Source organism: Anopheles moucheti, chromosome 3 (assembly GCF_943734755.1).
Source record: "Anopheles moucheti chromosome 3, idAnoMoucSN_F20_07, whole genome shotgun sequence".
Classification (NCBI taxonomy): domain Eukaryota; kingdom Metazoa; phylum Arthropoda; class Insecta; order Diptera; family Culicidae; genus Anopheles; species Anopheles moucheti.
Window position 1 is genome coordinate 45,530,090 of NC_069141.1, and position 14,615 is coordinate 45,544,704.

Consider the following 14,615-nt stretch of genomic DNA (forward strand, 5'->3'; position numbering starts at 1 on the left):
CAGTACGAGTTGTGTGTAATTTTATACTTCAGAAGAAACACATTCCCAACATGTTCTGCCTAGTCCCTTTTGCTAATTTACGAGGGTGAAAACATCTGCTAATCGAACAGTATATCGTGGGCCTGTCTATACATGCAACAGGCATTCATGCAAGCAGAGCATACGGCGGCAACAGCAAGATATTTCGCACGTGGATATGAATGTTGGCAACACTAGTTGAATATGTTCAACACGCATGTTGATTGTTTTCATGATTTCACTGGCCAGGTCCTAGTTAGAGTGCAAGGCTGTAGATTACATACATTTTGTTACTTTCTAACCAAGAGCATGGGTGTGTCATTCTTTGAATTTCCTTGATCCTTGATCCTCCGGTACCAAATTTCGTTTTAATCGTTTGTCCGTAGGCTGACTGAACTGACCTTAGTTATGGGTAGAAAATGTAAGAAAAAATTAGAAATAGCAGGTCAAAACATTCTAAGGTCTGAATCAGAAGAAGGTTTTGAAGTTATTTGATATGTTTGCTTCTGTGCATCGAAATTTTACTTCTCTTTAAGGCAAAAAGCTCGGCATCTGTATAAATGATCAGTATTAGTGCATCTTCCATTATCCTTCGTTGCTAAACGGAATTCGCTAGGAAAGTCCTGTCATCTACCTGCACTAGGGAATGGTTGGCAGTCCCTAGCAGGGTAGATGGTTCGATTGTTTCATTTTCCTTTTCTTAAGCTGTTCTTCAATGTTTCGAATGTCTCGGAAATCTGGAAAAGGGATGCTGTTATTTTCTCGGATTCGTATTGAAATACGACGAAAGGTTTGTGTTAGAAACGAAAAACCAAATCTTCAAACTCAACAGATGCTCAGTAGGGCCATGGTTTGAACATCCTTAAGTGTTGAATATAATGCTACAGATGTTGCTGGGACACTGTTCAGAATTGATACTGAAGGCACAGGTACTGAGAATGCCCGGTACTGAGTTTGACATTGATGTCAGATGAGATTCGATTGACCGTTACAATAGTGCGTTCATCGTACAGATCTCGTCGTAACAGCGGCTAGGCAATTAAGTTTCTTCATAGCTTAGAAGATTTCATCATATGCTGCCTGTCTGTTACTTAGGTTAAACGGTTAAACTTCGTAGCCATACAGTTTTCTTTAATTACACACAAAACCTGAAGAAAACGACTTGCAATCGGTCTTATTATTCGTCTTCTATGAATTGCAATGGCTACTGGAGACAAATTAAATATCACATCCTTTGGCACGGTGTACCATCTCCAAAAGTGGTCGAATTCATATCGCAGGAAATGGAAGATTGTACGAAGAAAGAACCACCAAAAGATACAGTGGGAACAACTTAAAAATTGTCTCCCATTGTGATACTAATGGAAAGTAATTTTACATAAAGTAGCTAAAGTACCTGCCCGAAACCACCACTTAGATCAAGAATCGTTGGATCACTGTATGTCGAGGCGAGAGGAATGTTTCTGAAAATGGTCTGCTCAACCGGGGAAGCATTTCGAAGCTACGATATGTTTCAAAAGCAGCAAGCAAAAACATTCTTATTGCTGCTTTTCGTGTTGTAGTTTTTGTTGATGGTGGGCAAATGCGTGGAATGCGCTCTGTGGTTCAAGGAATATAGTGGAAATAATTCAAGAAAAGCTGTCAGATGTTCGGAACGAACAAGATATTTGTTTTGAGCCCCAATCGGGGAGGCATTTACTTAGAACAATCGTTGGGGCCGTAGTGTCAAACCATCGAACCTATGGCAACGTGATTGCGAATCTGCCTGACTGAAAGTGTAGCTCTTTTTGTTGCTGTTGTTGGTTCTTTCTTTTGTTTGTATTACTCACCATCAGCTCTTCGGTACACGCTTTAAAAATCCTCTCATGCTTCCTTTGTTGCATCCCATGTACACCCCGTTGAACTTTTAATGGATGGGAAAATCTTGAGCAGCAACAGCGGCAAACAGAATTGGATATTTTTTTTTCTTGTTTCGTTATTTTCGTCTCCTTTCTGTTGTCTGCTTTTTTTTTGGAGATTCCCATTCTTTCATTATTCGGTGTGCGAGCTTTTTTATATTTCGGCACTGATGTATTACTCTTGCTGCACCTGGAGCATCTCACCGGATCGATGCAGCGAGTGATGCCAGCTCTTGTTCAACCAGGTAGCGAAGCAAGGGAATGCTATGCCGTGTAGGTTTGTGAGTGTGTTTTGTACAGTGTGTCATGTGCAAAAATGATACAGCGAACATAGAAAGTATGTAAGCAAACAAGAATGGCAACGCACACAAACATAAGCTGACATCAACAAGCACAAAAAAACACCCAAACCGATCGGAGTATCTTAACTTTCTGATTCTCCGTTGCCCCCCCTGGTGGAGCTTCCTGCGCTCAATCGAAGATGACCATGATGTATTTGGCTGTCAAAAGAAAGATGTACGCTTATAGCAGGCATGGCCTGCCATGATAGTTAATGTGTGCGTGTTTGGTTGGGGTCGGATCGTAGAGAAGTAATCAGTCGTTGATCGGAGTTTCAGTGTGCAAAAGAGATGCGAATGAAGGAGACGGTAACACTAAACGGTCAAAAAAGAAAGAAAGGCTCCGTGCAAGAAGGAAGCGAAAGAAAAAAAACAACAGCAAACGAAAATTAAAAGGGAACCATAAGAACCGATCTTTAGCGACCGCATGGTGCACCACACTACCACAGAGGTTTGGTTTGGAAGAATAATCTGCCCGTGCAAGCCCGAAAGACCACGGCATGAAGATGCACACGTGATCGCACGCGATCTTGGCCAGATGAACGAAGCGGGCAAAAAATCGCTGGAATAAGCAAATGGGAAAGATGGGCGCGGAAAACGCGACGTATTGGTTTTTGAGTGTGGAAAAAGCAAGCGCGCGTGTTTTCGTCCGTACACAGGTAGACCATGGCCTGTGGAAGTAGGCGAAGACGACGACGACGATGAAGCAGAGAGCCATGCGCCGCCAGGTGAAGGAGTGAGTCGAACGATCGTGTTGGTGCGCGCGATAGTGTGTGTGGAGCGCTTGAATGAAGGAAGTGTGTGGTGTGGATGAAAGGAGTGGGAGGCAGAAGGAACGAGAGCGAGGAGGTGGTCAGGTCGTGTAGCTGTAGATGTGCAAAGAGTCATGCAGGGAAATGGAAGAAGGTGGGAGGCGCATGAAACGGATGAATTGTTTCCCACGGTTCGAACGAGCGGATGAGCGAGCGAATGAACGAATAAACCGGCAAAAGCCATCGAGAATAGCAGCAGCAGCAGCAGCAGCAGCGGCAGCAAGGGCAATAATAAAAATAGCATCAACTCCAGGTCGCCTGCAACGAAGGAATGGATAAAACGCAGCAAGGCAAAAGAAGACGAGCGAATGAGCGATCGGGTAAAACGCAAACGAGTGTTGAATTTTTGTAGAATCTCGCTGAAGGTTGAGAGGGAGTGGAGCAAGTGGTGCCACCGGTGGAGTGGGAGTGCGGGGGAAGGGGAGGAGGGGGGAGGAATCCCGGTTGTTGGCGATGGGTGGCAGGTGGCGTGCGAATGAGCGAAGAGAGCGAAAGAAGAAGCTTATGACGACATTAAAACAAATGCTATGTAATATCAAAGCTATAAATGCTTTTATATACAAACGTACACACAGGCACGCACACCCGCACCGAGTGGGTAATGAGTTAGTTAAAAAAGTAAGTGTTGGTGGTGATGGAATTTCTAATATTCTATTGCCATCTATTCATTTTGCCTGGTACACACCAGTCTCCACCAGTCAGTCCCTTCACTTCGTCGATGTCGTCGGCCAGGGTATATTGCATATGAAGGAAGCAATAGACGAAAACTGAAGGTGGGGGAAGAATGGCCGACAGATAGCAGTGAACGGGTTAAATGTAGGATAGTGGGGTGGCACGGGGGAAATGAAATTGTGCGCGCAGGGTGTTGTGCACTTCAATGCGCCAGCCCGGCGAATTAGGTTCGGTGGTGCGGAACTGCGGCACGAAAGGATTCTGTGTATGGAAATTGATTGTGAGAGCTTTCAATTCCCAACCAACACACAAATATTCGCTAGGCGACCCTCCCCAAGTAAGACCGGTTCTTCTTCAGCCGTACCGGATCGGATTCCGTTGTCGCTCGTCCGCCTGGAATGAATCATCGTTTAAATGTATCCGTTTAACTTGTGCAGCAAGTATGGTACGGTGATGATTCGAAATGAAGAGCGTCTACGGCCACAACTTATGTTGTGCCTAGCTAGCTGCTAAACCCGCAAACCTGCCTTATAATTGTCGGATGCCATTTATAATATGTATTCGCTTGGACGTCCTTGGATCGATCCGATTCGTTCGTATAAAACACCTTACGGCACGCGGTTAGAAAAGTTTTGTTTAATTTTATTATTAGTCATTAGTTCATGAATAGAAACCTGCAAAAGTATTAGTTGTTTTTGATGAGGGTGTACTGAACGAAATGCCATATTGAGCGGCAATAGAACTTGTTGATCAATACAATATATTTCTCTGCCAAAAAGTTGAAAAGGCCTTCCATAACAAACCCAACTCTACTCCGTGCTACTTGTTTATTGAAAATAAGATTACATTTGAAGTACCGATATGGGCTCGAAACGTATCATAAGTATGCTCTTAGCTTAGCTTGTATTGTATTGTACATAAACGTCGCACGTTAGGGATGATATTGGGTGGAAAACTTTTAGGACCCTTGGCTATCACTAAGGGTCTACGCCAAGGAGATGGGCTAGCTTGACTACTCTTTAATATAGCGCTAGAGAGGGCCATACGCGACTCGAAGGTAAGCGACTCTGTAAGTCCAGATCCAATGCCATACACATAAATGATTTGCGGTTCTCCTATGTAGTGGATATTTGTCTGAGAATTGCACTGGTGGAGAAAAATCTCAGACTGGTGGTTTACAAGGCAAATATAAAATTGAACAATTAATTTCGCAGGAGTGACGTACTGATTGGTGAACGCAACTTTGAAATCGTCCAAAATTTCATCTATCCTGGATCAACGTTTAGCACCTTAATCAGCATCGATATTGAGATACGCGCTAGAGTGTTCGCAGAAAACAGGTCTTTGAAAAGCCACTAATCAGCGAGAGGAAACTTCTCTATTTATAAAACTCTTGTCGCGACGTACGGAGCTGATACTATATAGCATTTATATTATTCCAGTCCACGCTCATGAACTTTGTACAAAAATGATTAAAATCCTTTTAGCTCCGTTCGAGAGGAGCATGCTCAGAAGTAATTTTGGACCTGTATGTGAATAAGTTTGCCAGGCTCCGGTGAGCTGGTCATGTCATTAGAACGACATCGGACAACCCAGTCCTTGAAGTTCGTTAAGGTCATCCACGAGTTGTGGTAGGCCCAAATTGAGAAGAAGTAAGGGCGTTGATGCGCCCATCATACAGCCCGGGATATTGGATTAGCAGATCCAGTTAGGAGCAGAGCGCCTTGCTGCGAGCGGTTTAGAGGACTCCTTTTAACAGTCATGTAGCCTTCTTTTAGCCTCTCGCTTAGCATCTGTACCGTTCTCCCAAAGTAAGAAATGTCTATCCCTTACCTTATAAGTTTATTAAGCTATTGACATTATATTTTAATCTGGTAGAAGTAAGTTGTTGCACCAGAACAAGGGAATAGAAGAACGGTTTGTATATTTACTGCGAAAATTTAGAATTCGCTTAACACTTTGCAGTTATAGAAATGCGCGACTTAAGTGCATAAAATTTGCATTTCTCATTAACTGCATTATTTACATAAGGCATTAAACGAAAAACAAATACAAAATGCAATCTGAAAAAAATAACAACCCATAACATAACCAATTCATCAAATGGGACTTTTTCATTGCTTTCAGTAGTTTGACTTGGCAAGGTAACAAAATCCAGGCACAAATAATAAAATCCAGACATCCAGACCGATGGAAATCCAACAACCGCAAAGAACATAAAAGAAGATACACAACGAAACAGTAGCGTGTGGAAATCGTAGAGAATAGGTAGTTATTCAAGTACAGATTAATAGAACGAAATTGATCAAGCATTGATGGTCACTTGAAAGCGAGTGAGCGAAAAAAAAAAATCACAGTCACAATTTAACCAACCGGCACCTTATAAGAGTCGAGCCTTTTTCTTCATTGAGTGGTTGTTAATGGTAGAGCGATGGATGTGTACAACACTTTGGTTGATTGTTGTGGCTCCTTTCTTCTTTGTGTATGGCGGAGGGAAGATTCAGGCGCGAAAAGCTGTGTCTTGCGGGTGACGGTGCAAGAACGGTGCCTTGGTCAGCAGCCTGCGCAGGATGTGTGTGCAGGTCGGTAGTGTTTCGTTGTGTTCTCGACTGTAGCGACGTGAGGCAGAGGCGATGGTAATGCAATAACTTAGAGCTGTGTTAAGTGTGCCCAATCCTGTCGATACGGCGGTGGCATGTGTGGCAGAAGTGGAATGGCCCAAGCTAAGCTGATCGTTGATTGCGATCGACAAAATTGATTGTATTAAGTAAGATGGTATCTATCCAGTTCCAGTTGCGTTGGCCCTGGCAAGAAGGAAAGGTGTAAACCATGGGCGAGAAGAGAATGTGTGCATGTATGCGTGCAAATAAACACCACGTGCAAGAGCGAAACCGAATGAGCGCCGGGGAAGTGATTTTGTATGCTGCATACACGCAATTTAGCTCTTAGCGGCGAGCAGTTCGATTAACAAAAATGAAGGAATCGACGTGGGGAAAGTTTGGAGGGCAACTTGTGAAAATCTGCCTGTTGCCGCTACCATCCAACAAACTAACAAAACAACAACAAAAACCGTGAAACAAGCGTACACAATCGCATTTAAAATAAAATGAAAACACGCCAATGAATGACTAACCCTCTCTGCTCCGTTCCAGCCCTTAAGTAGACGCGCAGTGATCCTCGCACAGCTTTTTTCAGTGGGTCTTAAGGGCGGGTAGGGGTTCGGAGTCGGTCGTACGTTTGTGTGCAGGATGACAGGGGTAGTTTCGGTCGGTGCTTCGCGCCCTCATTCCTTTCCCCCGAAGGGGGGTGGATATTCGTGGGTCGGAAGGGAGGGTGTGTGTATGGAGAGGGATAGAAGTGAGAACACCGGAGTGATGGTTTTGGACTATTGATGGAATTGCCATTAATGCGCCTATTGAAATGAAGAGGTTTGTTAACCGACTTGTGTTGAACCGGTAAATTTGATCGGTAAACTCATCAGACAACGATCGGACGTGGAGAAAGAAAAAATAAAGATTGACGCGCAGCGATCAAAAGAGGGGGGGGGGGGAGGTTTGGGTGGGAGGATGAGTGGAATGTGAGAGAATAGGTAGAAAGAAATGAGACGAAGGCGAAGAACATGTGATCATTTATGCTGGGTGGGCGAACGATGTGGATCAAGAAAAATCAACTGTTAGTGTTAATTTTTTTCATTCTTGTTTTCTTCCCCCTAGTGGTGGGTACCCCGCGTGTGGTAGATGTATTATTGCTTGCTTGTATCTCTTTTTTGTGTGTTTACACTTCTAGTGAGAGATGATTAAGGCATGAAAAAAGGAGGAAAAAACCCGCCTTCAATCCCAATCTCCCGATAACCACCAACCCCCCCCCCCCCCCCCCCCCTGCTTCTTCCTGATCTGCTGTGTTGAGATGCTGTGAGAAGCGCCGGAGATGAGTCTTTGGCTACTGAAGAAGCAAACCTTTCTTACCGTTCGGTTGATCATTCGTTTGTCAGATTTTATTCCTTACCCATTCCGGTATTTCGTTGAGCGGCTGTTTTTCACTGCTCTCGCTTGGCAGGGATTGTTTCTCGTGCGCGCGCCACCCGCCAGGAGGTGGAGGCCTATCAACAAAATCTGGCTTTAGTAAAAACATACATTCCCACCTAAGCAACAATCGTTCTATCTTTTGATACCATCCATCCCCGCCGTTCCATCTCTATCTCGCTCCCGTATCGTGTTTGGCTAACCAAATTATCTTCGTTCCCTTGTCGGCGCTGTGTCCGACCGGACGGGAGCGCGACGGTGGTTGTGCAGCAGAAAGAGCGTCTTTATGTGAATTCCAGAGATTGAAAATCAGGATCACCGAGTTCTTGATGATGAGATATTGTTTTCTTTACCTTTTCATTGCCTGATCGCAGTATTTGTTGGTTAATGCTTACATCCGGAGGAGGGTATCATTGCGCACACACAATGACTACATTAACTAAATTAGAAGGTGTAGGGCGAAAAAGGCGTTTCGATGGTGTGAATCACCGCTAAACACCACGCTGGTTCGGATGGATGGCAGGTAACGATAGGTAACAACGTAACGCGCTTACGTAGTGCTTTCTGAAATCATGCTGGGTTTTAGTCCCCGAATCATTGCAATCGTACAAAAAACTGCCGTCGAAAAATATTGTATTTTTTTCTCACACCACGCTTTAAACTTTCAGGTTAATTAGGACGTTTAAAACTTTCGATCAAAAATAACGTTGCCTGCCTAGCATTTCTTACAAAAAACCAAAAACCAACGCTGAACGTGCTGCTTAGCGTGCGTATTGAATATCCTTTTTTGGTGAATCTCAACACAAAAAATAGGGTTTTATATTCAAGCACTTTATTCAACGGACGCCGGGCGCGCACCAACTGTTGTTTGCCGTTTCATCTTCGTTGGCATTTTCTTCGCTTAGTGCTGCATCTTATTTTCTTTTTTTTTTTGGCTCACTTCCGGTTGCTTGTTTTGCACCGGATGGCGGATGTTGCCGTGAAGCTGCTGTTGCTGCCGCTGCGATGGTGATTTAGTTTGTCTGCCAGATGCAGGCACGTTTTTATTAGGACTCACGATCCTGCAGGTAACCACTGTCGGGATGGAAGGGAAAACAACATCGAGAAACCGTTCGCACGACGCCGGAGCACGGGAAATCTGTCGCTTCCGGTCTACCGTTTCCGTGTCCTTTTGTAAACGATGCACAAGACCACAGGCGAGAAGGAAACAAACAACCATTCGTTAAGAGAACGATGAGGGTACGAGGGTGGTGGTATGAGGGTGTGCCGAAGATGAGTTTATGTTTTATTTGTCTGTTTGCTGAAATCAGGCAATAAATTTCAGGTTTTGATCGCCGTCGATCGCTGATCGTTCGTAAATTATGTTGTTCTTCGTACATTATGTTTTAAGATTTGTGTGTTGTTCCAAATTGGATTTAAAATATAATGCTACATTATCATTATTATTTATATTTCGTCGTTTCATAGCATAGAGGACTAAAGTAGCAAAGTTCCGAGAAGAATAGACATAAAGTTAACGGTTTAAGTTTACTTAGCAACATGCGTATAAACTCTTGGAGCTCTTGGAGGAAATTTCATCCTATAACTGGACGTACCAATGTATTCTAACTTTTCTAATGAAAACAAAAGGTTCGCGTGTGGTGCAAATCGGATATGAACTAAGTAAAGCTCATCATAATCAAACGTGGTAATGGTGTGGCCGAAATGTGTGTGTGTTTTGTGGAAATAAGTTGTAAAGCTCGTGAATATTGGAGGAATAAAGATGGCAGATATCTACTTTAACACATGCTCCATGCAAATGTGGTGTTTTTCCTCCTTCAAAAGGGCCATGAATAGAAATCGGTATGTAAGCAGATCAGCGAACCAGAGAATGTCGCTAAATAGCCCAAGTGTTTTTTTTCCAGTCTTATCGGGTTCTATCGCTAGGAGGCTTCCGCAAAGCATGCACATCAAGCTTAGTCGATAAATTGTGAGTGATCTTCGATGCCGATAGTTAATAAAACTGATAATTTATAAAAACATAACTATACTCAGGCCCCTACTACACCCGGGCAGAACTTGGTCCATAGCATATGAAGGACTTGGTGGAAAACATTTTAGGACCAAAATGGTGATGAATTATCAGAATACAAAGAGCGAAATATATCGATGACCCCACAAAATAATAGAGTTTTAAAAAAACCGGTGACGTTTTTTTAACAATATTTTGTTATGGTGGAAATTAGTTCACATTCTTCCCCGATTAAAGATCTTTACCGAACAAAGCACCAACCGTAGCGTTTGGTAGGAAGACACACTCCCAACCACTGGAAACATTAAAAAGACGTAAAATTTTCTCTTTCATTTCGGTGCCTTCGTTCGCACATGCGACCGAGATTTGTTGGTTGTTACGAGCTCCTCTTGTTAGAGACCAAAGTTGATCTTTTATTTAGTTTCCTTTTTTTTCACGAAATCTTTTCCACTTGGTTCAGTTTTGCTTTTAATTTGGTAGTTTTATTACTTGTGTTTATACTCATCGTGGGTACGATGAAGCAGCACTGAAGTTTATTTCGATTCTTATCATTACAACTTCACTTTAAAGTGTTTATGCCTTCTCTATCATGGCCGTAATTTGTCGGCTCATCTTTTGCTTTCTATTTGTACGGCAGCATAGCATTTCATTTGCACAGGGAGATCCATCTTGAGTAAGCTGCGGTACCGTTGTTTTCGTAACTTTCTTAACCATGTGAGCTGTGCTGGGTATGGTTGGAAATAAGTGGACTTGGTGGACTATGTTGGATTATACCAAACGTTTAAATGCGTGTGCCATAAAATAAGTGATGCACACGTTTTTAATTAACCCGACTGTGATGTACTGTCAGACGTGTACTACGTGGCGCAGAACCCTGCTAGAGACCATGCTTCTATCTTCAAGTGTTCATTCGGTGGTTTTCGAAAGTACAGGTTCGCTAAGATTTTTCAAACGTTGATTGATAACTTACTAACATTTATTAGAAACATTAAGATTATTCAACTGACGGTTATATTAGTTTTAAGTGGAAACATTCTTGTCTCTTCATCAAGCTCCATAAAATTGCAAAACAAAATTGGAAACAAGTTTGAAATCCCTAAATTAATGCGTTCTATTATGAATGGCTCTTCCGTGATGCTCTTGGTTATCATTGTTGTTAATTGCCAAATAACATACGTTCAAATCCAGAAGACTTCGAGACCGCACGAAATGTGAGTTATATCGCACTTTGATTCGCCCGGTGGTCCTTTGTGGACACGAGTCCTGGACTATACAAGCAGGTCCATATTCGAGTATGGAGTTTGGAAGAGAAGTAGGAACCACGAGCATGTTGAGCAACGGATACCATGATGGTGGGGCAGGCCGGCAAGATACGATGGCTGCGGCGACCCCTAGTGCACAGCGAGTTCCTTGACTGAATCAGGTGAAGCAAAACCTTCCGAAGATCGGAAGCCTACATCGGGTGTGAAGCTGCAGCCAGGGATCGAGCATCCTGGAGAATAATTGTTAACAGGGCCTTGCCACGACAACGTGTGGCCATCATGAGCAGGCCAACGAGAGAGAGACAGATGCGTTCAAATCAATAAGTTCATCAATACCACGTTCTTTGGTGGTTCTAGAAATTTTGAAAAGAGCTGTATTCACCAAGTCTCAAATTCGTATTTTCGTAATCCCGCCTGTGTCTTTTGAAAAGTTTGAGTTTGTAGGGGTAAAAGTTTTTCCATATTCAAATGTGCTAAGTAAAACTTCGGATAAATACTTCTCTCATTTGCAAGTGTTTTCCGTCTTCGGTTTTTCTTGCCCTTCCAAGATACTATAAAGGCATAGTCAGTGTTCAAAAAAGCTGAGTCAAAAAACCTTTTATTATCCAACCGTGATACGCCACGGACCTCGCCCTGAACCAAACGTTCGAGTATACCTACACGACGATGTTAGAAACCCCGGTTTCTGTACATAGTTGCTCCCTTTCGCCGCATTTCTTGCTTACGGTACATACTCAAATCAGTAGAGACGACTGGGTCGCGTGGCTTCAAGGTGTGGCGCTCTGTTGCGCATCATTATATTTCCCGCTGGAAGCGGGAGCGTGTGTTCATGCCATTGCAACGTGTGCACATGCATCGGAAGAAGGCTAATGTGCGGCATTTCGACTGTTGCTGGTGTTCTGTTCATCTCGTGGCAGCGCGCTGCTGAGTTGAAGCTCAACCGGGCTGCACAATTACCAACATAAATTACGACCTTTTATTTTTACATACGCTCCTCTCCTTTTACTGCTACCGGCAATTGAAGAGTGCGCGTACATGATTCACTCTCCCGGTTTGCATGATGCTGATGCTCGTGCATGAGTACGCTTCTGCTAAAAATTTGGCTTTTAATTATATCCTTGTCTTCCCCTTTTCTTTCTTCACCATAATGCAGGTTGCCGGTTCGGGACTGTTTGAGCTGGAGCTACGCTACTTTCAAAACGAGAAAAGCATCGACCACAATGAAAGGTGCTGCTCCGGGAAGGCGGATGCGCTCGGTCGTTGCATCGGAACCTGCAAAACAAGGTTCCGAGCCTGCCTGAAGCATTACCAGGCGACGATCGATACAACCTCACCCTGCACCTTCGGTGACGTCATAACGCCCGTGCTGGAAGGGACGACACTGAACTTTACAGCGATCACTGGCACAACGGAAGGTTTCGCCAATCCGCTACGATTTCCGTTCGATTTCGGCTGGCCGGTAAGTAGATGCACCTTGTGCCCTTTTATTTATTCACGTGTTGTGTTCACAGTTGTGTTAAGTTGTGTTAAAAATTACATTAAAAACCAATTTGTTTAACATTTAACGATAGAAACTGTTTAAACTTCATGTTTGTTGTAGAAAAGCCCTTAACTTTTCTACCTTAATTTTTTATTGTTGTTGATACAATTTCGGAACAATTGTTAACATGATACGGAAGGGAGAGAAAAAAAAAAATGGAACTCGCATGAATCACGATAAAAAATGTAAAACTATACCTGTACGTGTTTTTTTTCCCTTGCCGGTCAACACACGTAAGGATGAAACGCAGCCAGCTGCTTCCTCTCCAATACAAAAAAAAACCGTACCGGATGTGTGCTACGGCTGTTTCCTAGCTATTTATTTTTTTTTTTCTCCCGACCCGAAGCACCTTCAATCTGTTTCACCATATGTATTTATTAACGGTTCGCATACATAGCCGTTTATTTGTAATGCGAGTCAAGGAGGGGAATAATGTTAAAAATAATTCTGTTGTATGTCATGATCGCATGATCGTGTCACAGTGGTGATTTATCCGATGATAACCTAGATGTGCAGTTATTATAATTTCGTATCGTATTACTATAAATCTTTTACACAACTTACGATAGGTAAGACTAACACGAAAATATTATACTTTTAGTATAATAATATTCGCTAAAATTGGTTAAAACGTGAATAATAATAACGTCGATAAACAGCGTTTTATTAATCTGTATTCAATGTACAGCAAAATGGCTCTTAATGTCGAAAAAAGATGTGTGCATGCTTATGTTTGTTTGCTGAATTGGCTATTGCAGGTTCTGCATAGCTGAGAGCAAGGTTGTTACAGTGTTACAGTTGCAGTTGCACTTCACATCACTCGTAAATATAAGGTGTAGTAGTATTTGCATTATAGATCGGGTTTGGGCGTTTCACCAACTGAGCCGCACCCGAAGTATTATCACAAAGGTGTGCAAGGGAAAGGATTTTTTTTTGGGATCCAATGACATTCCGTCGTCCCTCACAATACCACTACGCATCCCCAGGCTACTGATTCCAAATCACTGTGGCCTTTGCTGCTATTGTCCAAGCCTGGGAAAATTTATTTGAAAGAAAATCGAGTACACAATGTTAGTTTGCTTCGCTTGCATTGCAGTAGTAAAGCACAGCGACGGCCTCCGACACTGGCTGGCATGGTGCAATACGCCGAAGCTTTTTAAATACCTCATCCGCGCACGACGATGAGAAGGGGTGGCATGGCTTTAGGTAAGCGATAATGCTACTGAAACTAGAGTAACAAAGGGAGATGGAAGAAGCTCAACATGGATAGCACTTTTAATGCGTGATTTCAACAAATGCAAAAACATTTATACCAATTTAGCAAATGAGCGATGGCGGTGCATATCAAACTGCATTAACCAGAACGTAGTGATGAATCGGGGTCGGACACGTTGTGCGAGACAGAGGTGTGCAAGCAGCAGATAAGTGACGTGTATATAAAGCCCCGGCTATCTAGTCATCCAACCGTCCCTTACAGCCGTTTTGGGGGTGGGCTGTGGGGGGGAGCATTATGGTATTATGGTACGAGACGGCGGAAGGTCGATGGTAAAATGCGCCATGTGGTAACGAAAACGCACAAAAATGCTGAAAAATAAACGACAAAACCGAACGAGAGATATTTTTTTTATGCAGCAAATCCAAAAAAGCACAACCTTTTTGACAAGGAGAGCGAACGAGACCCGACACGGGGCGCATAGTGTTAGCCGGTATAGACGGGGCGGGTTGGTCTGGTCTGGTTTCGGTTGCTCTCACAGGGGTACTAAAAGCAGGACGCAAGGGCACGTCTGCTTTTCTCCACTTTGTTGGGAACATCTGCTGTTCAGGTTTTGGTAGCGTTGTTCGTAGCGTATCCGTGCGGTGCGCGCCTGCGGCTGCTGCTAAATGTTTGGCGATATAGAGTGTAGGGTGACGTATATTGCTCCTGATACAACTGAAGGCACACACTGAGGCGGTGGTGTTTCGTGCGGCACATTTTGCGCCTGCTGCCGTCAGTTTTGATCGTCGAAAACGGCGTGTGCATGTTATGTACACTGGTGGATGTA

General features: G+C 43.4%; 1 protein-coding gene across 1 annotated transcript in view; it reads left to right on the top strand.

The window, feature by feature from the left end:
• Positions 1-14,615, top strand: part of LOC128305850 (neurogenic locus protein delta) — a 28,411-nt gene that overhangs the window by 1,339 nt on the left and 12,457 nt on the right. The window contains exon 2 of the mRNA XM_053043468.1: positions 12,187-12,492. Coding sequence (XP_052899428.1) covers positions 12,187-12,492 — 306 coding nt within the window. The remainder of the gene's footprint in view (positions 1-12,186; positions 12,493-14,615) is intronic.